We start from the raw sequence: 27,382 nt of genomic DNA, 5'->3' as shown, positions 1-27,382 counted from the left end.
AAGAAGCAAATTGTTCATGAAAGCTATAGAGGGAAATTCAATATTTTTACCTTTTAGATAACAGTTTTGCTTTTTCAACTCCATAAACTCACTTACGTTCTTAGAATTAGTTAAGAATTAACTATTCAACATTGAGTGGTCACTATGTAAAATCAACTTGTAATAAAAACATAAGATATGTTAAAAAGCATTATTTGACTTTATTACCTACTCATAATGTTGAATACAAATGCAAAATTAAGTGGTGACCCTTATTTTTAGTCTATTTCAAAGCATGTTTCTTAGATTTAAGAATTAGGGCAGATTTATGTCACAAGAGGGAGGGGAACCAAAAAATGAAGTCCAAAAAACCCCACAGATATGTTTATGTGTTACAAAGTTTGAGCTACAGCCCTTATATTCCTTCAAATGGAATTTTCTTCTGACTTTCTATTAACCTCACCAGTAACTGAATGCTTAACAAGACCCTATAATCTACCACAAGTCTTCCAACTACAAATTGAAAAGAAATGTAGGCAGATATGTGTACCAAGTACTTTATGAAATTCACCATGCACAGCTGAACTTCACATACAGAATTCAAAAACCAAAAGGATAAGGCCTTCCAATCTTTCCTGCACTGTAAGAAATGACTTGATCTAATGATGTTAATGTAGAAACACATTATGTATTTTAATATCAATAAGATATGACATTCAAGGGGAGTGCCAATAAGCCTTTGCATTTTAAAACCAAAAGGGACATATCTTGGACACCTTAAATTATAAAAGTCAATTCTAAGCAGGAACTGTTACTGTGTAACAAATACTGCTCATATCAAAAGTGCTGGTGATAAAAAATTCAATATGCCCTCCCCACAGAATCTGTTCACACACATTTATATACAACTGTAGCTGTAGTAAGACTGTAAATGTTTAAGGTGCTTAAATTTTGCACCACAGGACTAATTCAATAAGTATTCATCTGCTACCTCTTTGTAGCAACTCCAGTTAGAGTGAATGATCCATGGGCAAAGGGCAAAAATGCTGTTATTTTCTAGAATGTGGCATTTGTGGAGCTGGAGTGCCCTCTATTGGTAACGAAGAAGACACACTCATCAGCTGTCCTGCATGCATTTTCTCATTAATTCGGAGTTCACATCCATCTTGAAGCATTCGAACTGCTATTCGGGCAATGTTCTTAGAGTCGTCAAGACCACTGTGAGGCCGCCCATCATAATCCATTCCTAGCTTTTCAAGCATTATTGTCAATTTGGTTTGGCTTCTAGGAACCTGGAAAATAAACAGCGTAGTAAATAATTCTTTAGTATTCTATAAGAAAATGAACTATGAAAAATAAGAAAATGAAAATTAACGGTAATAGCTACAGTTAGGCAAAAGACAAATACTTAGTCAAATGAAGCAAATAAATAACTCAAACCTTCAGAGGTTTAAAAAAATTATCTTAAGTTACAGATGAAAATACATATAAATAGGTAGAATCCTCAAGACATCTAAAGAGTCTGCAGTTTTGTAATCTGACAAATCATTTACGAAAGGAAATGTATTGCTCTGGATGTCTAAGTTGAAGCTCTACTATTTCTTTTTTTAAGTAGGCTTCCTGCCCAGCGTGGAGCCTAACACAGGACTTGAACTCACAACCCTGAGTTCAAGACCTGAGCCAAGATCAAGAGTCAGACACTTGGGTGCCTGGGTGGCTCAGTTGGTTAAGCGACTGCCTTCGGCTCAGGTCATGATCCTGGAGTCCCGGGATCGAGTCCCGCATCAGGCTCACCGCTCGGCGGGGAGTCTGCTTCTCCCTCTGACCCGCCCCCCTCTCATGTGCTCTCTCTCTCTTTCTCGCTCTCTCAAATAAATAATAAAATCTAAAAAAAAAAAAAACACTTAACCAACTGAGCCACCCAGGCACCCCAAAGCTCTACCATTTTAGCCCAAACATTCTTTTCCATGGTATCTTACATAATGTATTATTTTATTTGACAGACTCCTCAGACAGATACACCAAAAAAAAAAAAAGATCTAGCCTTTCTACGACTAAATTAAGATTCAGCATGAAAGAAATTATCATGTGGTATTTTTCAACCTATTTAAATACCTGCTCCAATTTAATAAATGTAAAAATCTCACTCCCCAGATTCCAATATGCCCCTCCACTTTGAGAACCACTATTCTATCTTCTGTGTATGTTAAGTTTTATATTCTGCAGTTTGTACAGCTATGTCACCTATACATCTTGGGGCCCCGCCTTCATCTGTAAAATAAGACTAATAGTTATACTCCTTACTCACTGGGTTCTCGAGAGAATCACAAAGCAAATGATATAAAAGCACCATGATAAACATCAATAATTATCCTATTAGGGCGCCTGGGTGGCTCAGTTGGTTAAGCGACTGCCTTCGGCTCAGGTCATGGTCCTGGAGTCCCAGGATCGAGTCCTGCATCAGGCTCCCTGCTCAGCAGGAGGTCTGCTTCTCCCTCTGACCCTCTTCCCTCTCGTGCTTTCTATCTCTCATTCTCTCTCTCAAATAAATAAATAAAATCTTGAAAAAAAAATAATTATCCTATTGTAATATTGCAACGCATTCTGGTCCTTTCACTAAGTATCACCTAGAAAAATGTGCTTACAAAAATAACTTTTCCAACACATTGAACAACTTAGGTGAAATGGACTATTCCTAGACACACACAACCTACCAAGACTGAATCATGAAGAAAACAGAAAATATGAACAGACCTACAATAAGTAAAGAGGACTGAATTGGTAATCAAAAACCTCCCAACAAAGAGAAGGGGGGACAGGATGGCTTCAATGGTGAATTCTACAAAACACTTAAATAAGTCTTAACACCAACCCTTCTCAAACTCTTGCAAAAAACTGAAGAGGAAGGAACACTTCCTAAATCATTTCATGAGCTTAGCATTATCCTGATACCAAGGCCAAAGACACTATAAGAAAACTAGAGACCTTTATCCCTTATAAATACTGATGCAAAAATCCTCAACAATACTAGCAAACCAAATCCAGTGGCATACTAAATGGATTATATGCCACAACCAAATGAAATTTATTCTTGGAAAGCAAGGATGGTTCAACATACAAAAAATAATCAATATAACAAACCACATTAACAGAATGAAGGGAAAAAAACACATGATCACCTCAAATGATGGAAAAAAGGCATTTGACAATAAACACCCTTTCATGATAAAAATACTGAACAAACTAGGAACAGAAGAAAACTACCTCAAAATAATAAAGTCCATATAAAAAAATTTAGAGTGAACATCATATTCAATGGTGAGAAGGCTGAAAGCTTTTCCTCTAAGATCGGGAACAAGATAGGGACGCTCACTTTCACCACTTGCATTCAAAATAATAACAGAAATTCTAACCAGAACAAGTAGGCATGAAAAAGAAATAAAAGGGATCTGAACTGGAAAGGAAGAAGTAAAGTGATCTTTGTTTGCAGGTGTCATGCAGAAAGTCCTGAAGATTCCACCAAAGAACTGCCAGAACTAATAAGCAAAGACAGCAAAGTCACAGGATACAAAATCAACACACAAAAATCAGGTGCATTTCTATACACTAACAATGAAGAATCCAAAAAGGAAATTAAGAAAACAATTCCATTTCAGTAGCAAAAAAAAAAAAAAAAAAATTTAACCAGAGGTGAAAGACTTGTAACATCAAAAACTACAAAATGTTGCTGAAAGAAATTAAAGACAACATAAATGGGAAGATATCTGTGTTCATAAATTGAAAGATTTAATATTGTTCAGCTATCAATAATCATCCAACATGTGAATCACAGATCTGTACCTCTGAAACAAAAAATGCAATATATGTTAAGAAAAAAAAAAAAAAGAAGATAGCAGGAGGGGAAGAATGAAGGGGGGGAAATCGGAGGGGGAGATGAACCATGAGAGATGATGGACTCTGAAAAATAAACTGAGGGTTCTAGAGGGGAGGGGGGTGGGGGGATGTGTTAGCCTGGTGATGGGTATTAAAGAGGGACGTTCTGCATGGAGCACTGGGTATTATGCACAAACAATGAATCATGGAACACTACATTAAAAACTAATGATGTAAAAAAAAAAAAAAAAAAACTAATGATGTAATGTACGGTGATTAACATAAAAATAAAAAATTTTTAAAAAATAATCATCCAACATGATCTATAAATTCAAAGCAATCACTAATAAAACATTAGCTCAAAATGGATCAAAGACCTAAACCTAACAGTCAAAACTATAAAATTCTTAGAAGAAAACCTAAGGGAGAAATTTCATGACACTGGATTTGGCAATGGTTTCTTGGATACAACACCAAAAGAGACAACAAAAGAAAAACTAGATAAACTGGACTTCCTAAAAATTTAAAACTTTTGTATATCAAAGGGCACACTATCAACAGAGAAAAGCAGCCCAAAGAATGGAAGAAAATTTTGGAAATCATAGATCTGAAAAAGGATTAATATCCAGAATATATAAAGAACTCCTGGGCGCCTGAATAGCTTGGTCGGTTAAGCGTCTGTCTTCAGCTCAGGTCATGATCCCCTGGCTCAGCAGGGAGTCTGCTTCTGCCTCTCCCTCTACACCTCCCTCCTGCTCTTGCTCTCTCCCCTTCAAATAAATAAAAGCTTTTTTTTTAAAGACTATTTATTTATTTGACAGAGAGAGACACAGCGAGAGAGGGAACACAAGCAGGGGGAGTGGGAGAGGGAGAAGCAGGCTTCCCACAGAGCAGGGAGCCCGATGTGGGGCTCAATCCCAGAACCCTGGGATCATGACCTGAGCCAAAGGCCTACGCTTAACGACTGAGCCACCCAGGCGCCCCAATAAATAAAACCTTAAAAAAAAAAAAAAGAATTCCTAAAACTCAACAGTAATTAAAAAAAAAAAAAAAGACTTGATTTCAAAATGGTCAAAGGACTTGAACAGACATATCTCCAAACACATACAACTGGCCAATAAGCACACAAAAAGGTGCTCAACATTACTAATCACTCTGGAAGTACAAATCAATAACACAATGAGATACCACTCCAAACCCATTAGATGGCCATTATTAAAAAAAAAAAAAGGGCAAGAAAATGGAAAATAAGTGTTGGCAGGGACGCGGAGAAACTGGAGCCCTTGTGCATTGCTGGTGAGAATGTAAAATGGTGCCACTGCTGTGACATGAAGTTTCTCAAAAAATTAAACACAGAATTGCCATATGATCCAATTCTACTTCTGGGTATATACCCACAGAACTGAAAGCAGGGACTCAGTTATTTGCACATCCATATTCACTGAAGCAGTATTTACAACAGCCAAAAGGTGGAAGAACCCAAGTATCTACCAACAGATGAATGGATAAATGAAATTTAATATAAATATAATGAAATATTATTCCACCTTCAAAAGGAAGGAACTTCTAAAGCAATGGATTATTTAGCTTTACAAAGGAAGGAAATTCTGACATATGCTACCACATGTATGGATCTTGAAGACATCATGCTAAGTGAAATATGCCAGTAACAAAAGGACAAATCCTGTATGATTCCAGTTATATTAGATACCTAGAGTGGTACAATTCACAGACAGAAAGCAGAATGGTGGATACCAGGGGCCGAAGGAACGGGGAATACAGAGTCACTCTTTAAAAGGTATATTTTCAGTTTTGAAAGATGAAAAAGCTCTGGAAATGAATGGTGGTGATGGTTCCACGACAGTATGAATGTTCTTACTGACAATAAACTGTGTACTTAATGGTTAAAATGGTAAAATTTGTTATGCATATTTTGCAAATGAATCAGAGATAACATGAAAAGTCCTGGATAGTGCCAGAAAAATGATTAACTATGTTAAACAAAGGCCAATTCACTCAATCATGTCTGAAACTTAATAGCTGTGTGAAAACCTGGATAAAGAACACATAAACCTCACACTTCCTCTGGCCTGGCAAGGAAAAGTTCTCAGCAAGATGACTGACTTGAAAAGTGAATGGTAGGAAAACAGTAGGCCAAAATTTGCTGAGTGGTTTGAAGAAGAGCTACAAAAACTAGCCTAGACATTTCATTACATAAACCGATTGAAGAAATCTCTGTAAGACCCTGTAGAAAACATTTAATTTCCAGGGACAAGATTCTTGGATTTTGAAGAAAATTGAGTCTTTGGAAAAATCATATTGCAAAAAAAATCTTAAATGTTCACACTTTTGCTTGGGCTTGACAGTGAGAAAAGTTATTTGCAAGTCTCAAGACCTACTGAAAGCCATCTGGAAAAAAATGTAGAAAATTAGTATTTTTCTTCCCTTTGAACACAGAGTATGACCAGGTTAAAAAAAAAAACAAAAAACCCTTTCTCAGAATCTTTGCTCAGCCACAGAACCTTACTCTGAAAAGAGCTCTGTAATGTACAGTCTGATCACACTCTAGGGATGAGATTTACTGATCTGCCTTTAGAAAAGCTGCAGATTTCTGCAAAAGAGGGTCCAGTCATTCATAGAAAAGCAATGAACATTTTGCCATAGATTTCAACCTTATATATGCGTAAGTAAGCCTCTTCTTATTTAACAAGATGAAGAGCAAGGGCAGAAGTTGTCTATTTTCAGTGGAAAACAAAATCCATGAGAACTTATCTCAAATCCAACCCAGAACTGAGTATTTGTACAGGAAAAAAAAAAAGAGACAAAAACAAACATAGCTTTTGCCTTCCCAAAGTATATTTCATTCTCTACTTTTACTTCAAAAATGACATTTTAATGCATATACAGAATTACTAAAGAAATAAACATGTTTGTATAATTTTATAAATGCTGAACCTACATTGGAGTATGATCATACCATACATAAATGTTTATTTTCTAAAATCTAGTATAAAATTGTGTCTGTAACCTGTATTTTTATTCATATTGTTTCAGCCTACTTACAGAAAAATCAAACCCACTTTAAATTTAAGCCAGCTATTAAACAGAAAAGTATTATGCTTGCCCTATAAGTTTCTTAAACTTATGAAAAGGAAAGAGATAATTTCAAATTTAATGATCTATCTCCACTCCCAAAAAAGGTTGGGTAAAAAGTCATTTTTAGTTTTAAAAAGGAGAAAAGAATACTTTGTACATGCCAAAGACTATACATTGTTAGCATCCTATATAGTAAAAATTTGTGTCAAGATTTTTAGGCCTACTTGAATAAGGAAAACAAACAAAAGAAGGAAACATTTTAAAAAGAAAAAATGTTACATTTCCTCAACTTCCATTAATTGGCATCAGAGTTGATTAACTATCAGGAGCAGGGGAAAACCATATAGAAAAGAACAGCCTATCCTTTCTCAACAGGGAACCTGCTTCTCCCTCTGCCTGCCGCTCCCCCCTGCTTGTGTGCACGCTCTCTCTCTGGCGAATAAATAAATATAATCTCTAAAAAAGAAAAAAGAAAAGAGCAGCCTAATAAATTGGTCAACATGAACAGATCCACAAAAAAATACTATTCTCTACTTAAAAGAGCACTGGCAATGTTATTGCCTTATTATATCTACAACTTTCTGAACACTCTAATGTATTGTGAGCTGTGGATGTTTTGATGCAGACTTGAAAATTATTTTATGGCTTTATTAATTATTAATAATTATCCTTAGAATAAATAGAGTTAAAGGTTTGAGAAAGACGCCCTAATGTAAGAATGCATTGTCACCTGGGAGGTATAGCAAAAAAAAAAAGCAAACCTAAAGATGACTGAGCCCCTACAAATTTACATGAAACACAGAGGCTAGAGGCACATTTGAATTAATATCACAGGACATAATTAGCAAAATCCATTCAGTGGGAAAATGGAAAAATGGCTCCATTTCTTTCTTTCTTCCCTTTTTTTTTTAAAGATTTTATTTATTTGTCAGAGAGAAAGAGCACAAGCAGGGGGTGTGGCAGGCAGAGGGAGAAGCAGGCGCCCCCTGAGCAAGGACCCCTTTGCAGGACTCGATCCCAGGACCTTGGGATCACGACCTAAGCTGAAGGCAGACGCCTAACCGACTGAGCCACCCAGGCATCCCAAAATGGTTCCATTTCTTAAAATAATAACAATAAATCGCTAGAGGGAAAAAAAGGACGTGGAAAAGGAATTTCGAGATTAAAAAACTTAAGAGACATGTCAACCAACTTTAAATGTGTGGACCTTATTCTGATCCTGATTCAAATCACAAAAGGTTAAAGGAAAAAAAAAGAGGTAAAGGGGATAAAGAGGTATAAACTCCCAGTTATAAAAAAAAGTCACAGGGATGAAAAGTACAGCACAGGGATACAGTCAATAACACTGTAATAACACTGTATGCTAGCAGATGGTTAACACATATCATGGTGAGCATGGCATAATGTACAGAACTGTCCAATCACTATGCTGTATGCCTGAAACTAGTAAATGTCAACTACACTTCAATTTTAGAAATTAACTAATTAGATTAAATTTAAAAAGAAAACTATGACCATTTGATGATATTAAGGGATTACTGTTGATTTTTTTCTAAGTGTGATGATGGTATGATAGTTATGTTTTTTAAAACAGTTCCTTATTTTTTGGAACCATATAATGACATGTTTACAGATCAAATAACATTTGAGATCTGCTTTAAAAGAGTAAGGAAAGGGGAAAGTGGGTTAGAGATACAGATGAAACAAGGTTGGCCATGAGCTTATACCTATTAAAACTGGGTCATGAGGGTTCATTATACCTGTCAACTTTTGTATATGTTTGTAATTTTCCATTAACAGAAATTTTTTTGAAAAATCACAAAATGAGTGAGAAGATAAATTCACAAAAAAGGAAAAAAATTTACCAAATATAATCAAAGGACTCGTATCCAAGATAAGTATCTATCAACAATCACAAATTATAATCTACAATTACAAAAGGACAGACCACCCAATTTTTACAAATGGGAAGATTTAAACAGGGACTTCACAAAATAAATTCAAACGGAAAACAAGCTCAAGCTCCACCTCATGAGTAATTAGGCAAATGCAAATTAGAACCTTAATGAGATGGCAACCCACATCCACCAGATTTATAAACATTTAAAATGTCTGGCAATACCAGATGCTGGCAAAGACGGGGAGCAATTATAAATTCACCCACTCTTCTGGGGAGAGTGCAAATTGGTATACCGCCCTCAGAAAACTACTTTTGCATTACCTAATGTCAATGATGCACATAGCCTGTGAACCAGCAATTGTACTCGTAGGTTTATACCCTGGAGCGATGCGTGCACAAAGGCACCAGAAGACATGTGCAAGAATGTTTATAGCACCACCGCTCCTAAAAGCCCCCAAAATGGCCAGCCAAAATGGCCAGGACAGATACACTCCTATACATTCACACAATGAAATTCTCCACAGCAATAAAATAAACTAACTACAGCTACATAATACACAACCTCAATGAATCTCAAACATAATCTTAAGGAAAAAAACAAAATGAACAATACAGCCAGTACGATGCTAATTATACCATGTTCAAAAAGAGGCAAAAGTAAACTATATGGTATAAGGATACACACACAAATATTAAAGCTATAAGGAAAAACAAGAAAATGATTTCCATGAAAGTATGAACTTTGAGGGGGGCCCCTCTGGGAGAAAGGAAAGGAGCTAAGTGAGTGGAAGTTACAAGGGATTTCATTTAAAACAATCAAACTCCACTTTTCTGTATGTACATTTCTCAGCTTTAAAAAATGTTAAAAATACAAAAATGTTCTTTAAGGGAAAGCACCTTTTCTCACAGAACTACTTTAGGATTTGCTTCACCAAAATGAGGCTGTAAAGGAAGAAAGATGACGACACAAAGTCTAACACATGATAGAGAAGCAAGAAAAGAATCTCCTGGGATGATTTTAGAAGAAGCCTGACAAACAAATAGTTCAGATTAGAACAGGATTAAAGGCTATAGGAAGGTAGCCTCCAAGGAAAAAGGAAAAAGGAAAAGAAAGGAAAAGAAATGGAAAGAAAGAAAGAAAACGGACCACTGAGTGTTCTGAATACAGAGAATGATTTACAGTTTGAACGGAAAGTAACAGAATAAGAAAACAACTGAAGGCACTTGTAAAAATCTGGGGAGAAGTTGTGAACACTCTCCACTGCTACAAGAACGGAAGCACTGAATAATGATTTGATTATAAAGATAATGTAACTAATTAAGAAGACATGCAGAGGGGAAGGACATGCAGGTATGGTGGCTTTCTCATAGAGTTAAATCTTCATCTTCCACTACAGGAACTCCATACATATCTCATACTGAAAACTCAAGAAATAGGATAAACATGTCATTTAGAAGTATAATGGTAAATATTGGAAGAAACAGCTACAAAAAGTTGAAAGTGTTTGCCTCAGGAGAGTAAGGAGAGTAAGAACCAGTACTGGTGAGGGCCACCGTGGATGAATGCCATTTTTCATAAGCCTTGTAGTACTACTCAAAAATTTACACTACACATATGTATTAACTTTGATAAAATTAAAATTCAGTGGGGGGTGCCTGGGTGGCTCAGTTGGTTGGGCAACTGCCTTCGGCTCAGGTCATGATCCTGGAGTCCCAGGATCGAGTCCCGCATCGGGCTCCCTGCTCAGCGGGGAGTCTGCTTCTTCCTCTGATCCTCCTCCCTCTCATGCTCTCTATCTCATTCTCTCTCTCAAATAAATAAATAAAATCTTTAAAAAAAAATGAATAAAATTCAGCGGGGAACATTTGTTCCACAAACAATTCACATACTGAATACCTCCCCCAGTTTCAAACCTCTCCTGAAGATCATGTATTTACAGTTAATCTATTCAAATAATGGTAACAGATTGAAAGAAAAATAGCTCAACTTCCTACACTCATATGATTATCCTCATGTTTGGATTATAAAACCTTACAACTAAAGTATATGGTCTTTTCCTATGAAAAGCACCTAGTATATCACAACATACATGCAAAATGTAATAAATTTATCATTAAGAGCAGTATAATCAATAAAATAGAGAAATTTTACCTTGTAAAAGTTTCCATATGACTTTCGAATATTGATCCACTTTTTAGCAAAAGAAGGATATTTGAGCCTGCTTAGCCGGCACTGAATGTTCAGGAACTTACTCATATCCCACGAACTTGTAAAATCAAAAAGAGGGGTGGAAAAATGATAAAATAAATGCTCTACTGTTCTTACTAGTATTTTAAGTCATTCTAATTTGTTTATTTACATGTCACCTTTCTTTCTGATATTCACACATATCAAGCTTAGAAAATTAACTTACTTCCAAAATACTAATCCCAAAATAAACAACAAAGAAAAGTAGGAGTCAGGTATATCAAATTTTTTTCATAAACAAATCTTACTAGGCTAATCATGATCACTTTCATAGTTCTGATTACTTGGGCAGACCTCTATCTTGTTAATTATTTTTTCATAATCCTAAAATAACTCTGCTAAGCTTACTTTTAATGCTAGGTTTACTGTATTAGGAAGTTCTTTGAGGGTATGCTTAGAAACAAAAAAAACAAATGAACAAAATATTTGAAAGACGAAAGTCGTTGGTAGTAAGTGGTGAATTCAAATACAATTTGTACTGTTACAGCATATGTTTCTACAACACTAATCAACTTATGTAGTTAAGTAGGAAAATACTGATTGTATAATATGGAAATCATGTTGGTTCATACACGGTTTTTCCTAGGGAAGGGAGTGATACAACAGCCATACAAATTATAACCTTCAGCAGTTAAGAAAAAAAGCTCTCAATTCAGCTGTAGTGCCAGTAGGAGTGCTTTCAGGTATATTTTTAAAAAAATTAAAAACAAGTGCCTGTCCCCAGAATCCTACTGCCTCTGAGGCAACGTCCACTAACTCTGAGCTGCCTGCCTGAGCTGTCCAAACTCTCTGGAGGTATGAGCTATGTCCCAGAATATGAGGTTTTTACAGAATCACACATACTGTGTTATGACAGAAACACCTATATACTTGAGCAGGAACATTGCTCATTCATGTTTAAAATCAACAGATTCCTAAAGAGGTCCACCAACATTTTCCCAAATTTCTATTTTTAAACACAATTATAATGTGACTACACTCAATGCTTTTTTCCTGTGTAAGGGTCACTAACCCCTTTATGTAAGTGACATCTCAGTTTTAGGGTACAATCTGTTCACAGTTTGAAAGAGATGTTGATTAGGAGACTTCCTTCTTCAATCTTAATAGCATTAGGGTATAGGAGCTGCCTTGGCACAAGGCCTATAATCCTTGTTTCAATCCTTCTGATCTTCCCTCTAAGCTTTCCATTTAACGAATGCTTTTGAGCACACATTCTGAGTTCAGACTACAGGAAGCATTAGGGAAGACGATCAAGTAGCAGAAGTCCTTACTTTGAAAGGATTTTTAATCTCCCTGCAAACAAATCTTACATAAAGTTTAGATATCAGAATAGTCAGATGGCAGCACAAATGGTACATATATAAAGACCCTAAGATGTCAAAAAAAAAAAAAAAATCAGTGTGAGTTGTAGTATGTGGAGTAAAACAAAAGAAGGCTTTGAATAATAATAATGAAGTAGTAAAGGAAGAGAGCCTTCCAGTAGAGAGGAGAGCATGACTACGTGCACAGAGAAAGGACACACCATGTGATTCATGGCCAGCACGCACAGAGTGGACAAGAATGGCAGGTGGATCAGGCTACACAGGTGGGGTGGGTTAGATAAGAGAACCTTGAAAGCCAGACTGAAGAGTTTGGATTTCTTTGAGCAAGAAAGTATCACGATAAAAACTGACTTTAGTAAAGTCATTTTAGTTTTACATATTAATATTTATTTTTCCCTAGTTCTCTAGTTCTAGATTAAAGCATTATCATTCTTTCCCTCCTCATTTTTTGATCCTTAAGATGCAAAGCTTAAGTAGAAAAAAACAAGTAGAAATAAGAATGTGAAAGGAAAAATATGGTCTCTTATAGGAGACCCCAGAACTATCAGAAAATATTTTTTTGTGGTTGTTCTAAAAGTTAAATGGATATGAACATCTTTCATCTTAAAAAAGTAGATAAAAAAGGTAATTTTCCTAAATACTCACCCATCTGTCAATATGCAATATTTATACTTTGTTCCTAATTCCTTCAATTTCATCCAGTCGATTACTTTTTTTAGTACCTGAGGGAAGGTATCAGCTCTGTCTACCTGATCCTGAGGATATAAAAGTAAAATTTATAAAAATAAGAGCAGCTACATGTAGTCCTGCAAATACCCAGACACAAAAGTCGAAAGGAAATGAACAGTAAGAGAAAGTCTCATCTATGATATTTTAAACTCCACATGATTTCCTTAGCTGAGATCCACCTAACATTTCATTTTTAAGATAATTAAAAATTGTTCATAACCAGGCATTACAGACACTTTCAACTGAAGTATATAATCCTCCCAAAATTAAGATTTATGATCATTCCCGGTGTTTTGTTTTTTTAAGACCTCAACCCAGTGGCTTACTATTTATCCAGAGGGGAGAAGAGGGAACTCTCCTCTCAGCTGCAAGCCATGGCCCTCTAACGTGGTCTCCCTATCTCAAAGCTCAGATCTTTCCACAACATATGACACATCACTGCCAGACTGATCTTCCTAAATTGATCCATCACAACATTTCCACACTTAAAATCCTCCAAACATTCCCCAAGGCTTTCAGGATAAGACACACAGACTCTTCATGATATGGCCTCCCTCCACCTACCACTTTAGCTTTATTTTCAACCACTTTCTTACCAGCCCATCACACTTGAACTGTCCCAAACTACTTACAGTTCTGCTGTGCACACCTGAAATGCCCATTCTTTCCTTCCTATTGACCTATCATGATTCAGCCCAAGTTCACTAACTTGAAGAAGTCTGACCCTGGCCAGCTCTCCATTCTCTCTGTCGTAAGATGCCCGTAATACCCAGATAAAACAATGACTTGCCCGTCTTCCTAACCATACTGTCACTACTGGTTTAGTCTGTCTGTCCTGATTATAAATTGAGTGAGCTGAGGAGATTGACTTGACCATCTCTGTATTCCCAGTACCCTGGGAAATACCATAGCAGGCACTCAAATACTCCCTGAATGAATGAGTAAATGAATAAAGGAACCAAATTAATGAACAAAGAGCAATTAGAATACAATAAAAAATCAGAGACCTAAAAAAACATTAAGCTATGTATCAAGTCAGGTTATAAACAGATACATTTCAATCTTCCTCCCCAAGTCCACCATGGTAACACTTACTTTACTAATGATCTAAACAAATTAAACCTTTGGTTTCATCATTACAAGTCCTTAACAGGAAAGGCTGAGAAAGATCTTACCAGGTATAAAATTTGCTTTGCTACTTTTTTAATATTATAATATGAAAAATCTTTACCAAGTAAGGAAAGTACATTAATTTGTTTACAATAATAATTTTTTAAACTATGAAATAAAACCCAATTTCAGAATCTCTTTCAAACTCCAGAAAAAGGAATATAGATTTAGAACCTGAGTAATTCCAGTTAGGTTGATGCAGAAATCAGAAAGTTGTGTGTTAATCTCTGGTCTCACATACTGCTGGAACGTATCTTCCTACAAGGGAAGGAGAGCAAGTTAAAGTATTTTCTGTGACTTCAGATATAGGACACAAAATACATAAAACGTCAAGCCACAGAAGACTATAATTTTACAGGTGCTCATGATATAGTCCTTTCTAGAATTTTTACAATTTAAAGATAATTCTCCACTCCCAAAGCACTCTAATTTTAATTATGTTTCATGGTTTAAAAATTTTAAAGAGTGGCACCTGGCTGGCTCAGTCAGTTAAGCATCCAACTCTTGGTTTCAGCTCAGGTTGTTATCTTATGGGTCATGAGATCCAGCCCCAAGTGGGCTCCCCACTCAGTGGGGAGCTGGCTTGAGATTCTCTCCCTCTATGCTTCCCCTGACTCATGCTCTCTAAATAAATATATCTTCAAAAAAAAAAAAAAATTTAAGATGGGGTGCCTGGGTGGCTCAGTTGTTAAGCGACTGACTCGTGATTTTGGCTCAGGTCACGATCTCATGGGTCGTGGGACTGAGCCCCCATTGGGCTCCGCATTGAGCATGGAGCCTGTTGGAGATTCTCTCCCTTTGCCCGCCCCCCCCACCCCGCCCCGCCACTTGCGTGTGCACACAGCCATGCACTCTCTCTCTCTAAAATAAGTAAATAAATCTCAAAAAAAATTTTTTAAGATAAAGCAAGTATCTGAAAGCAAGTTTTCAAACCAAGGGTTATTTTCTTGAGGAGCAAAATGTTGATAATTTTGTTTGTAATATTTGAAACCACAAAGCTTAATAATGCAACCTCAACTTCAAGTTACTAACAGCTTTTTAAATAATAATAAATTCTTTGAAGAAATGCCAATCTTTGGTTTTAATAAATTAGCTCTAGATTACTACTCTCTCATTTACTCTTGACTAGTCCTTATTTTTATATTGATTCCAGTAAACTGAATTCTGAATAGTCAAAACTGAACTACATAAACTATATGTCGTAGTTTAAAGGGTGATAATACTATATTTTGGTAGCAATTTTAACCTCTTCAAGAAGCTTTCACACTTGCCTTCTCATAATCACAACAACCGTTATCATCAAACCTCAGATCTCAAAGTGCTTTTTCCTTTATCCTAATAATGCCTCCCTAAAGTAGAACATGCTAAGTCACTTGTTAAAACTTAAGGACAATTTCAAAGCCTAAAGTCAGCAATCATTAATACCAGGTAGATACAGAGAAAAAGACAAAGAATATTTTTTGTGACAGAAGATTCAAAAATTAAGAAAGGTAAATGTTTCATTTCCTAAGAATAAATTCTTTCTTCACACTCGTGTATGAAGCCAATGAGTTATAAAGGTTACTATTGTAAAAGAGCAAAATTAAAGAACAGCAAAGAATGTTTGAACTTCAAAAGTTACATGCTCTTTACTTACCAGACACACTGAAGAAGGAAAAATTCCACTTAACTGAATTTCACAGATAAATGAAGGCTTTATCCTTTTAAGTATCAATGTTTTTATAATTTTCAATGAAAATCTTTTTTTTTTTTAAGATTTTATTTATTTGACAGAGAGAGAGAGAGACAGTGAGAGCAGGAACAGAAGCAGGGGGAGTGGGAGAGGGAGAAGCAGGTTTCCCGGCAAGAAGGGAGCCTGATGAGGGGCTCAATCCCAGGACCCTGAGATCATGACCTGAGCCAAAGGCAGACGCTTAACAACTGAGCCACCCAGGCACCCCGAAAATCTTTCAAAAATAAGCTGCAAATTCCCTTACCAATACAGGCAGGTAATATCAAACATACTATTAATTAAACTTTATTCACTATTTAACACATTTATCAGAATGATGCTATAGAGAAGAACTGTGCACTTGTTGACCAAATATTTAGGAATCACTTAAGTAAATTACATAGTAAGCTAACAGGTGATAAGGGTTAGTAAACATTTAAGTAGACCAGGTAAGTGGGATCAGAAAAATGGGGGGGGGGGTCAGCTACAATAGTAAATAGGTCATCACCTTTATGCAGAAGATGAGAACTAAGGAAGGCCTGGAAGGAAGAGAGGGAGAGAGGAATTAGCAGCAAGACCTCTGGAGGAAAGGAATTAGAACTAAAGCCCTGGAAGGTGAAGGGGTAGAACATGCCTGGCATTTCTAAGAAATAGCAAGCAGGTCAATAGGGCATAATCAGAGGTAATAAGAGGCTAGCTCATGTTAAGGAATTTTACTGAGTTAAATGGGGAGCCACTAAAGGGTTTTAAGCAGAGAAGTAAAATGATTTGACTTATATTTTATAAGGCTCACTCTGGCCACTATGTTGAGAATTGGCTGTAGGAGACAAGGAAGGAAACAGAGACCGGTTTGATGGTGAATGCAGTAAATCCAGACAAGAAATATGGGGGCTCAGACTAGAGTCGTAGCACTGCAGCTAAGTGGCTGGGTTCTGGATGTATTCTGAAGGCAGAGCAAATGGGAGTTGCTGTTGGTCTGGATATATGATGGGAGAGAAATGGGAGTCAAGGATGACTCCAAGGTTTTGAACTGAGTAATTAGAAAGACAGAGTTGCCATCACTCAAGCTAGGGAAGACTGAACATACAATGGGTTGAGGATAAATATCCAAGTAGAGACGTTAAATAAGCAGACTGGAGGGGCACCTGGGTGGCTCAGTTGGTTAAGCGACTGCCTTCGGCTCAGGTCATGATCCCAGAGTCCAGGGATCGAGCCCCACATCGGGCTCCCTGCTCAGCAGGGAGTCTGCTTCTCCCTCTGACCCCCCCCCCATCATGTGCTCTCTCTCCGTCTCTCATTGTTGCTCTCTCAAATAAATAAATAAATAATCTAAAAAAAAAAGCAGACTGGATTTGGGATAGAGGTCCAGGTTGGAAATATAGATTTGGAAGTCATTAGCATACAGTTTCTAAAAGCTATGGAAGTAGATGAGATTAAGAGATCTATATAGAGAGGAGGACCTAGGACTGAATCCTGGGGCATCCAGTATTAAGAGTTGTGAAGAAAAGGAACCAGCAAAGGAAATTATAAAGGGGAACCCAATGATGATGGAGACAAATCGAGAGAATGAGGTGTACTGATAGTCACTTGCAAAAAAAAAGTTTCAAGAAGAGAGTGGTCTATTATACCAGGATTTAGGTAAAGGTCCAAGATGACACTAATGAGTGATTTTAGTGGAGTGATGGGATTGTAGACAGTGTGAATTTAACAGAGAATTCGAGGAAAGAGACAGCAGTATGTACCTTTTTCAAAGAACAAACAAATAGGGTAGCTGGCAGGGAAGCGGGACAGAGCGAAAGCTTTTTGTGGTGTGAAAAGTTAACATGTCTGTATGTGATGGGAACAATACAGTGAAACCAATAAATCATTACTGTCTCAACGAGGGAAAAGAACTGCTAGAGCAATGTCCTTGAGTAAGAAAGAGAAAGTAGAATCTAGTGAGTTATGCAAGATTATTACCTTCATAGCTGTCATTTTTCCTTTTAATTTACTAACTTTAATCTTCTTTGGACAAGGAAATTATATAAATATTGTGATTATAACTAAGAGGCTCTGAACAACACTAAGAAAAAAATCGATGCATTTTAATACACAAGCCTTTTTATACTTGCTCCCAGTGTGTTGGCAGCAACTGAGGATAGCACAGAAGTAACTTCCGGATAGATGAGATGTTGATAGACCCTTGCTCAGATTTTGCAAGGCAAACAGTACTATTTGGAGAATTCCTGCTGAGCTCCTGAACTAATAATGCAGTGACAGCAACTATCTAAAGCATATACATTATAGTTCTCGAAGCCAAGGTTAGGAGTGTCATTTCCACACTAAACTTTTCACCAGAAAGATGGCCAGTTCTAAGTTGAAAGGCGATTTCTGTAATTTGCCATTTTTAAAGATCACAACATACAGTAGTCTACAGCAGTGGTTCTCAACCCTAACTGCATACCAACTGAGAAGCTTTAAAAACATGCTGATGTCAGGGGCTCCACCACAGAACAACTAAATCAGAATCTCTGGGATGTGGGCCAGACATTTTTCTACCCTCCCTACGAGATTCTGATGTCCAGCCAAATATATGTTCCAAGCAAACAGAAAAAAAAACAAAAACAAAAAACAAAACCCTATAATTTTAGCTATTGGAAAAGGAGAGAAGTAGCCTCTGAAATTATTTCATTACAGCTTTTCTATTAATCAAGCTGATACAAAGTACACAAGAGAAAACAGCCCACTTTAGAGTTCTCATTCTAGCTTTAAAACAGCAAATGAGATCCCTGGTCTACTAAGAACACCAGAATAGCAGCTGCTAAAAATAAAATTGAAATACAACAATTCACTTACTATTTCTAAGGTATGGGTATTCAGTAAAACCACAGGAAATTCAATTATCTCATGTATAAATTCAGGTGGGTTACCCTCTTCACAAGTGGCTTCGAAATCAATGATACAAATGTAGTCGTAGTAACTGTCAGCACAACCACCCTCTTTCAACATGAGCTTCTGCTTCTTGTAATAGTTTTTCAGCCTTTTCTTTAGCACATCCTTTACTCCTCTAAGGAAAGAAGAAGAAAATGAAACTCTGAGGTGAATTTTACAATCAAGAATCTGAAGTCTTACCTGCTGGCACTGGGTTGAACACTGGCAGTCGCAGTATAATTTAGCAAATATTAGCTAAAATAAATGTAAAGAAAGCAAGACTTAAAGCTAAGTTAGCAAAGAATTAAAATCAAATGAAACACAGCATCAATATTTTCCTTCCCAATGGGGCGCCTGGGTGGCTCAGTGGTTAAGCGTCTGCCTTCAGCTCAGGTCATGATCCCAGGGTTCTGGGATCGAGCCCCACGTCAGGCTCCCTGCTCGGCGGGAAGCCTGCTTCTCCCTCTCCCACTCCCCCTGCTTGTGTTCCCTCTCTCGCTATGTCTCTGTCAAATAAATAAATAAAATCTTTAAAAAAAAATATTTTCCTTCCCAAGTACATAAGAGCATTTCTCCTATACTAGTATTTCGAACCGTGAGCCTTGTTAGCATGTACCGCCTACAGCCATACTGCCTTATATACCAAGATGATATATGTAATACAAACACTGAAATTAATGTTGAACTCTTCTACAGGCCAAACACAAATTTCAGAGTAAGAAAATTCAGATAAATGGAACATTTATGCTCTTTCCTTTCTTTTGGTTTTTATAGGTTAAACAACTATTCATATGAATACAAAAGTGCTAGCATGTAAAGTTGAATGTCTGTTAGCTACTTAACTAGGAAAACTCATTTAGAAGATATCCTAGTGTAAACCATGTCCAGAAGAACACTGTCATACTCAGTAGGTTCTGGAAGTTTTATTAATTGGAAGTAGGTTTCTTCATTTACCATAGGTAGAATTTAATTAAGGAGATTATAGCTATTTTCAAAATATATGTTCTACAAATGGTGGGTGGAGAAAGGGTTGTTCTAAAATAGATAACAATGGTTGGTAATGGTGGTCACATTCCTCAAACTGCATAAAATTCTAAAAATTAAAAGTCATGACCAGTGGTGACTTCCTTCAGTGTTACTTGTTTGAATCCTATTAACAGTTTATAAATACAAAATGAGAGGATTCTAAATTGTAGTTAGTGTGTAGTAACAACTCAGGCATTTTTGTCAGTGACTATTAAAAAAAATTTTTAACCTTTTATTTTCCTTTCTAAACTACCAATGAAAAGAAATCCTTTCATGAGAATATTAAAACCAGTGGTTTTAAGACAAAATGTTTTAATACGTTTATTTGCTCGAGATTTTCTAAATTACCAAAATCTAGGAAGGAAATCCCTTAACCCCCTTCATATTAAGGTACTGTGAGTGACCTCTGTGTCATGGGACAGCTCTGATTCCTTCGTCTTAATGTCTCTTTCTTTCTTGGAGAAGCTACGGTTACTTAAAGGGGTCCCTGCAAACCAGTGGCAACACGAACAATAACCAGGTGCTCCAGAGAGACTTGTCTTTAACATCCTTTGCCATCCACATCCAAATAATCACATTTGCCAATTCTAACTCAGAAACAGATTCAGAATCTGGTTCTCCTGAACTGTCTCTGGTATGGCTCCCATGAGCTCCTTGGACTCTGGCAAATGCCTCTAATGCCACAACCCTCCTTTTCATCCTTTACCACACTTGAGAACTACGCACTAATGCCAATTTACTGCTAAAATACCTGCAGTGACTCCCTTATGCTTATACATTAAACAGATTTCAGCACACAGTTCTTTCACAATTTGGCTAGGACCTATCATTTCAGTATCATCTCCAGATGCTCCCACTCCCCATACTACATCGAACACTGCAGGGAAAACATGTATGAGCCACTGCCTAATATGTGATACGCTTTCTTATTTTGTAACTTTGGTTGTACAACAGCTGATGAGAAAGCAAGATTATTTAACAGAAAACATACCTACAGAAATTAGTTTTGAGTTCTTTCTGTCTCAATTACTCTCCGTCCCTCTTCTGTTTGGCTTATCAATTCAATCAGCACTCCTGAATCCCTAAGCCAGACTCTCTTCTTATTTGCATGCTGTGCTCGGCCAGACCTCCAACACAGCACTGGCCACACTGCATTGTGATTGTATATATTCCCAAAAGACTGTCTGCTTTCCAAAGTGGGGAATATACGTATCTATCTTACTTTTATAACTTTAATGCTCAGTGTAGTGCTTAGAAATCAGTAAGTGCTTACTGAATAAATGTGCAAACATATAATTAGATCTCTAACTGCCATGCAAGTCACAAGTAAGCAACTGATCTTCACTCCTAGGAAGGACAAAAATTTTGCTCAGAAAATCTTCACCGGGGGCACCTGGGTGGCTCAGTCGTTAAGCGTCTGCCTTCGGCTCAGGTCATTGGGATCGAGCCCCGCATCAGGCTCCCTGCTCAGCGGGAAACCTGCTTCTCCCTCTCCCACTCCCCCTGCTTGTGTTCCTGCTCTCACTGTGTCTCTCTCTGTCAAATAAATAAAATAAAATCTTTAAAAAAAAAGAAAATCTTCACAGGTTGTATCTTCATAATAGAGTCAGGAGGAAATGAGGTAAAATTTTTTGTCACAAGTTATCATGCAGACAATCTAAAAGGGAAAAAAGTACATGTGTGCTCTTTTGAAAGCAGTGAAGCTCTATTTTAAAGCAAAGAGGAGGAATTTTGCCTAAAGAGAAAAAGGATACAGGGGGACCCAGAAACAATAACAGTTTTCATCTATTGCATGCAGTCAATTTTTTTCTTAATGCCTGGCAATTGAACTATCAAAAATACGCATGCTTTTCGGGATTCCAAAGGTCATTCTTACCCCATGTCCCAAGTCGAAATAAAGTGATTTGTTTTGCAAAAAATTACTAAAAACTGAGTATGTATACATCTCATCGAAGACAGACAGACAGACAGACAGACACACACACACACACACACACACACAGAGTTGGCTAAGCTGCACTGTTTTCTCATTCAATATACAGTTAATATACATAATACATACTATAATTCTGCATACTTTTAGAAACTAAAACAGAAAAAATATTTCCTGATAGGTGATTTTTTTAAATTACCTGGTTTCAAAGAAACCCTCTTTATAAAAATAACACAGACAAAATAATATTCATAAGATTGGATATATATATAAGATATAATTAAGCATCAACTAAATGAGCAACTAAAAAAATTTAAAACATATTTAGTATAAGATAGCTGCTCCTATATATTGGTGGTAGATTGTCAAAATATTCAGACTTAAACTCAGCAATCATAGTCTATCATTTAAGAGACTCTCAGAAATATCAGAGTTGCACATATTCACTTCAAGAATGTAAATTATGCTTTTATCTGAGTATATGGTAGGATTACAGATGACTGTTAATTTTTCAGTGTTTTCAAGACTTTCTGGGACGAACATGTACTACTTTTAAATTTTTAAAAAGTTATTTTTATTTACCTGGTTTCAAGCTTGAATTCTGAAAGTTTAGCTCTGAGTTCTTCCTTACTCATTCTATTAATGCATCCGTTTGTAACAGCAATCTCTTTGTAAACTGGGTCACTGAAATCACTTGCACTGGAAGTAATGAACTTAGATCCTTTTGTTTCTTGGCCATCGAATCTACATCGTTGCTTTTTCTACCAAAAAAAGATATAGCTTATAATTAATACAAACATCTTAAAGATTCAAACTCCTGAGGCCTACTCATGCTACATGTTCAATGAAAAGTACATAGAAAGAAGAAAGGCGTGTTTCCAATACAATTTACCCTGCTGTTCTGAGTCATGAAACTTCTTAAAGGAAATGAAGCTAAGTAAAAATTGTACTGGTGTTGGGAGCACTTCAAAACAGAGCCCCCGCTGACCATTTACTAGCAGCATGACCTTGGATAGTTACTTATTAGCCTCTGATCTTCAGTTTCCTTATCTATAAAATAAAGAATAATAACTGTTCCAAGTGGCATTTAGTATTTGGTAATGGTAAATAGTATTTAAACAAGGTTATTATAGGGGTGCCTGCGTGGCTCCGACGGCTAAGCATCTGGCTTCAGCTCAGGTCATGATCTCAGGGTCCTGGGATGCAGCCCTGTGTCCTGCTCCCTGCTCAGCAGGGAGTCTGCTTCTCCCTCTCCCTCTGCCCCACCCCCGCCCACTCAAGCTTCTCTTTCTCTCTAATAAATAAAATCTTAAAAAGTTTTTTTAAATAAACAGTTTATTTTAAGGATTAAATGAGATTATGTATATCAGCTCCCAACACCATACCCACTGTGGCAATTAATGGGATCTTTATTACCATCATAGACTATGGAACAGACCTTTTCACAAATGACATTCTAAAATTTACAAACTAACTTTTAAATGAACTTTTACAACATTATGCATGTAAAAGTGACTTCCTGAGAACTTTTTTTTAAAAGATTTTATTTATTTGAGAGAGAGAGAGAGATCGCAAGCATGTGTGAGAAGGATAAGGGTAGAAGGAGAGAATCTCAGGCAAAGTTCCCGCTGAGCACAGAGCCTGACTCGGGGCTTGATCCCACGACCATGAGATCACGAACTGAGCCAAAATCAAGAGTCGGACACTTAACCGACTGAGCCACATAGGTCCCCTGAGAATTTTTTAACCTGACTTCATTTCACGAAGTTAACAGAAATTGCCCAATATAAAAACAAAATGGACTAGATAGAAATCTAGTTCAAAACTTCCTAGAACCCAAAGCAAAGGAAATGTATTCAGTTTCAAAACACATAATTTCTAAAACTCACATTTGTACCAATTATTCAGAAGAACTACACTTACTGTATTATAAATCTTTCCTCTTAAATCAAAATCTGTGTTGAGAAAAAACATGACTCAACTGTAATCACTCCACAGGTAGGCCAAAATTATTAATATGCTAAATATCAGAGTTCCATTTATAAGTTAATTATTTTTCAAATGCATGTCACAAACATTAGGTTATGTTCCAGAATTTTTTTTTTTTAAGATTGATTGATTTATTTATTTGACAGAGAGAGACACAGCAAGAGAGGGAACACAAGCATGGGGAGTGGGAGAGGGAGAAGCAGGCTTCCTGCTGAGCAGGGAGCCCAATGCGGGGCCCAATCCCAGGACCCTGCGATCATGACCTGAGCCAAAGTGCAGGCGCTTAACGACTGAGCCACCCAGGCGCCCCATTCCAGAATTTTCAAAAAGACTTTGGAACTTACCATCAATCCACATTAAAACTTGTTAACTTAGTCATAATTTACCACACTGTCCCATGTGAACTTTAATGACAGATTAAGAAGGGATAACCATGGACAGGCCAAAGACCCTGACTTAGCACTAATCTTAATGGTTCAGGAACTGTTTCTCACTCAAAGCTCAATTTAATACAACATACATTTACGAGAAATGCAATGCTAGGTATTGTGCTAGAGTACTCAAGAATTACTCCTATCTCCTCAGAGGAAGAGATCAGCAATCCCAATGTGTGAATTGTCTATAAACTGAAGAGTAACTGTATTAAAGCTCCTTGTTGACAAACGTTTAAAAAACTTTATTACGCTGATCTTTGACTAAAGCTAAGGAAATAACCAGCTTTCAATAATATTTTAAATTTATATGCCTAGCTACTTTATCACTAGAATTTAATCAGGATAATTTATCTCGTGTCTTTAAACTTACATTGAATTTTAAACTTCGTCTTCAGTCAGGTTAAAATTTAGGTCAACAATGAGGAACAGTTTGTCTACCGAAACAGAACGGTCAATTTAAGCAAATTTACTCTTTGGCTAAGTCCTCTCTGATTCATTTGCTTAATTCTTATCTAAAACTGTAGCTACAAAAATTACCCACAAATAACACTAAGGCCTCTTTTAAATCTGCTATAAATCAGATTTTTGTAAAGGAAGATCTGCTTCGTCTCCCAGATTCAACTCTAGCTCTTTCAGTGAAGCTCAGGGCAGTCAAGGTCCAGTTCTCAGTGATCAGTGTCTTCTCCCAAATTTAATGTCTACACCAATGGTTTCCGAAGGCTGCTCAAGTCAATCCACTAAGGAGCAGTAAGAAAATATTAAAAACCTCACATGTACTATTAATCTACTAAAACGCATAGTTTACTTAGTAATACATAGATTGACAGTGGCATCTTCCCCAATGTCTATGTGCCCCTGTCACACCTCACATAAAGTTCTGGACATATAATGAGGAAAGGGTGGACAGATTCCATAGTATGGGGAAGAATATTAACTTTCACAGTTTTGTGACATTCTGCAATTTTCCTGTGTTCAAGTAAATGACTGTGTAATTTATATTATCCCGAATAAGAATACGTTTACCTTATGGGAAATGATCACAAAAATCTTTTATACCAAAAAGAGGCTTACTATCTTGCCTTAAGTACTTAAAAATGTTTTTGAACTTCAAGTTACATATTTTCATTTACAAGACAGGTACTCCAAAATTGCTGTCATTTTCTGTGATGAGAAAGGGATTAATAGCTTGAAATTTAGAAGATTTCTTTTAAAAAACACAATTTGTTATTTCAACATGAAAGAAAATATGTTTTAACAATAAGATAAAAAGGTAACTTTATCAAAAACTTTTCTCTGTGTCAATAACATTTTAAACATAGTTATTTTGGAAATGTTTTCATTATTTTATTGCCCAAAAAACTGCATTACCTACAAAACAAAAAACTTTTGCAACTACATACTAAAAATAAAAACCTTAGAAGTATAATTTAGCTCGATTAAAATTCTTCCAAAAGAAAAGTTTTGATGAAATTGGAACCTATTTGCTTAAAAATATAAAAATGCAACACCTATTAGTTTGCAAAAACAACTGACATTAGAGATAATGAAAATGGATTTAGCTGAGTTCCAACAAAATACCTTGCTTGAGGTTGAAATAAAATTGTATCACCATTTATTAATGGTATCGACAATAAGTTTTTAACAAATATGAGTCACTAAAACCAATTTGGAACATAGATCCAAGTCTCAAGTCGCTATATCTCAAAGTTTAAAGACTTTCAAATATAATGAAGTATATTCCATTATTTTTAAACCAACTTACATGATGATCTCAGATTAAAGAGGCAGGTGGGTGGAAAAGTGGTTCTTTAGAGAAAAGGGGCACGGAAGGCCTCTTTACTATCTTAAAGAAAATGCAATAACTATGCAAAGACCCAAAAGAAGAGCATGCAGGGCAAAGGGAGCAAACAAAGATCCTTAAAAAGAAAAACTGTCCACCATAAAAAAATAATGAAGCCAGGGGCTCTGAGAGCAAAAGGGAAGAATAGTGTGAGGTGAATTCAGCAATAGAGGCAGGAGCTAGGTCCTGCAGGACCGCAAACTGAAGACTAGGAAGGGGAGAAACCCAGTCTGATTTATGTTATTAAGATTATTCTAGCTGCTAAGTGGGGACCTAACTGTAGATGCAAGAACAAGAGCAAGGAAGCCTCCTGCGAGTACCCATTCTATGAAGTGCTCAGAATACGTTACTGAAATGAAATGACCAATTTTACTATTATTTACAATCTGCAGCGCTAGTCAACAATAATTTCTATCTGTCAAATAAGATGAATAAATAAGTTTTAAGACCGTCTTCACTAATTTTGCTCTGTAACTCGGATCTACCAATAGGTGTCAAAATCATTACGGAAAATAAGTCATAAGATAGGTCTGTATGAAATAGTAGCAAATGGGCAAAAAGCTCCAACTAACAGGCACAACCACCTTCTGTTAAGGCTGGGAGGTAATCGGCTTCAGATCTTAAGAAATGACATACCTAGAGCACAAGGGTGCGCTTTTTAAATACATAACCTACCAATTACCTATAAGGGCTAGACAGAATGACTAGAGCAACAGTGTGCACAGAATATTTAGAGCACAATTCCCACCAGAACTTGTAAAACCACAGTTCACACACTTCTCTTCTTGACTATTTCCTCACATCCAGAGGGTAATTAGGGCGAGAGGCGGCTCTGTGACAATCAAGGCACCGGAGCTGGGGACAGGGGAAGCGGACGGGGCTGGGGTCGAAGGGCACGCAGGCTGAGGTTTGTGCGGAACACCCTGAGAGAGAGGTCTGGAAGGGCCGGGCACCGACGGCCGGGCGCGGACTGACTCACCCCGGGAGTCGGATGCTGCGGCTCCTCCCCACACTCGGACCTGGGAGACTCCAGCCGTGCGCCAGCCACGGCCTCGCTGCCAGGCTGTTTGCTCCGCTCATGCTCCATGCCGGTTGTCACGTAAGAGAGTTGCTGGAGCCCAACACTCGCTCAGTCTCACTCGGCCAAGACCGAAAGCCTCGCCTTTCTCCGTTGAAAAATTACCGGGCTCGCGTTCCCGCGGCGGCGGCCACACAAACTCGA

At 37.0% G+C, this 27,382-nt stretch overlaps 1 protein-coding gene across 1 annotated transcript; it reads right to left on the bottom strand.

The window, feature by feature from the left end:
• Positions 1–213: 213 nt before the first annotated feature.
• ERI1 (exoribonuclease 1) lies at positions 214–27,382 on the bottom strand. The gene is made up of 7 exons (XM_028087597.2): positions 27,140–27,382; positions 22,480–22,658; positions 18,864–19,074; positions 14,492–14,575; positions 13,064–13,173; positions 11,001–11,115; positions 214–1,271 (listed from the first exon to the last, which is right to left on the bottom strand). Exons 1-7 carry the CDS (start codon positions 27,245–27,247, stop codon positions 1,029–1,031), a joined length of 1,050 nt encoding a protein of 349 aa, XP_027943398.1. The 5' UTR covers positions 27,248–27,382; the 3' UTR covers positions 214–1,028.

This window comes from Eumetopias jubatus, unplaced genomic scaffold (genome assembly GCF_037043125.1).
Source record: "Eumetopias jubatus isolate StellerSeaLion01/CBP00866 unplaced genomic scaffold, mEumJub1_p1.0 scaffold_2, whole genome shotgun sequence".
Lineage (NCBI taxonomy): Eukaryota > Metazoa > Chordata > Mammalia > Carnivora > Otariidae > Eumetopias > Eumetopias jubatus.
This window is presented reverse-complemented; position numbering and strand designations above follow the sequence as displayed.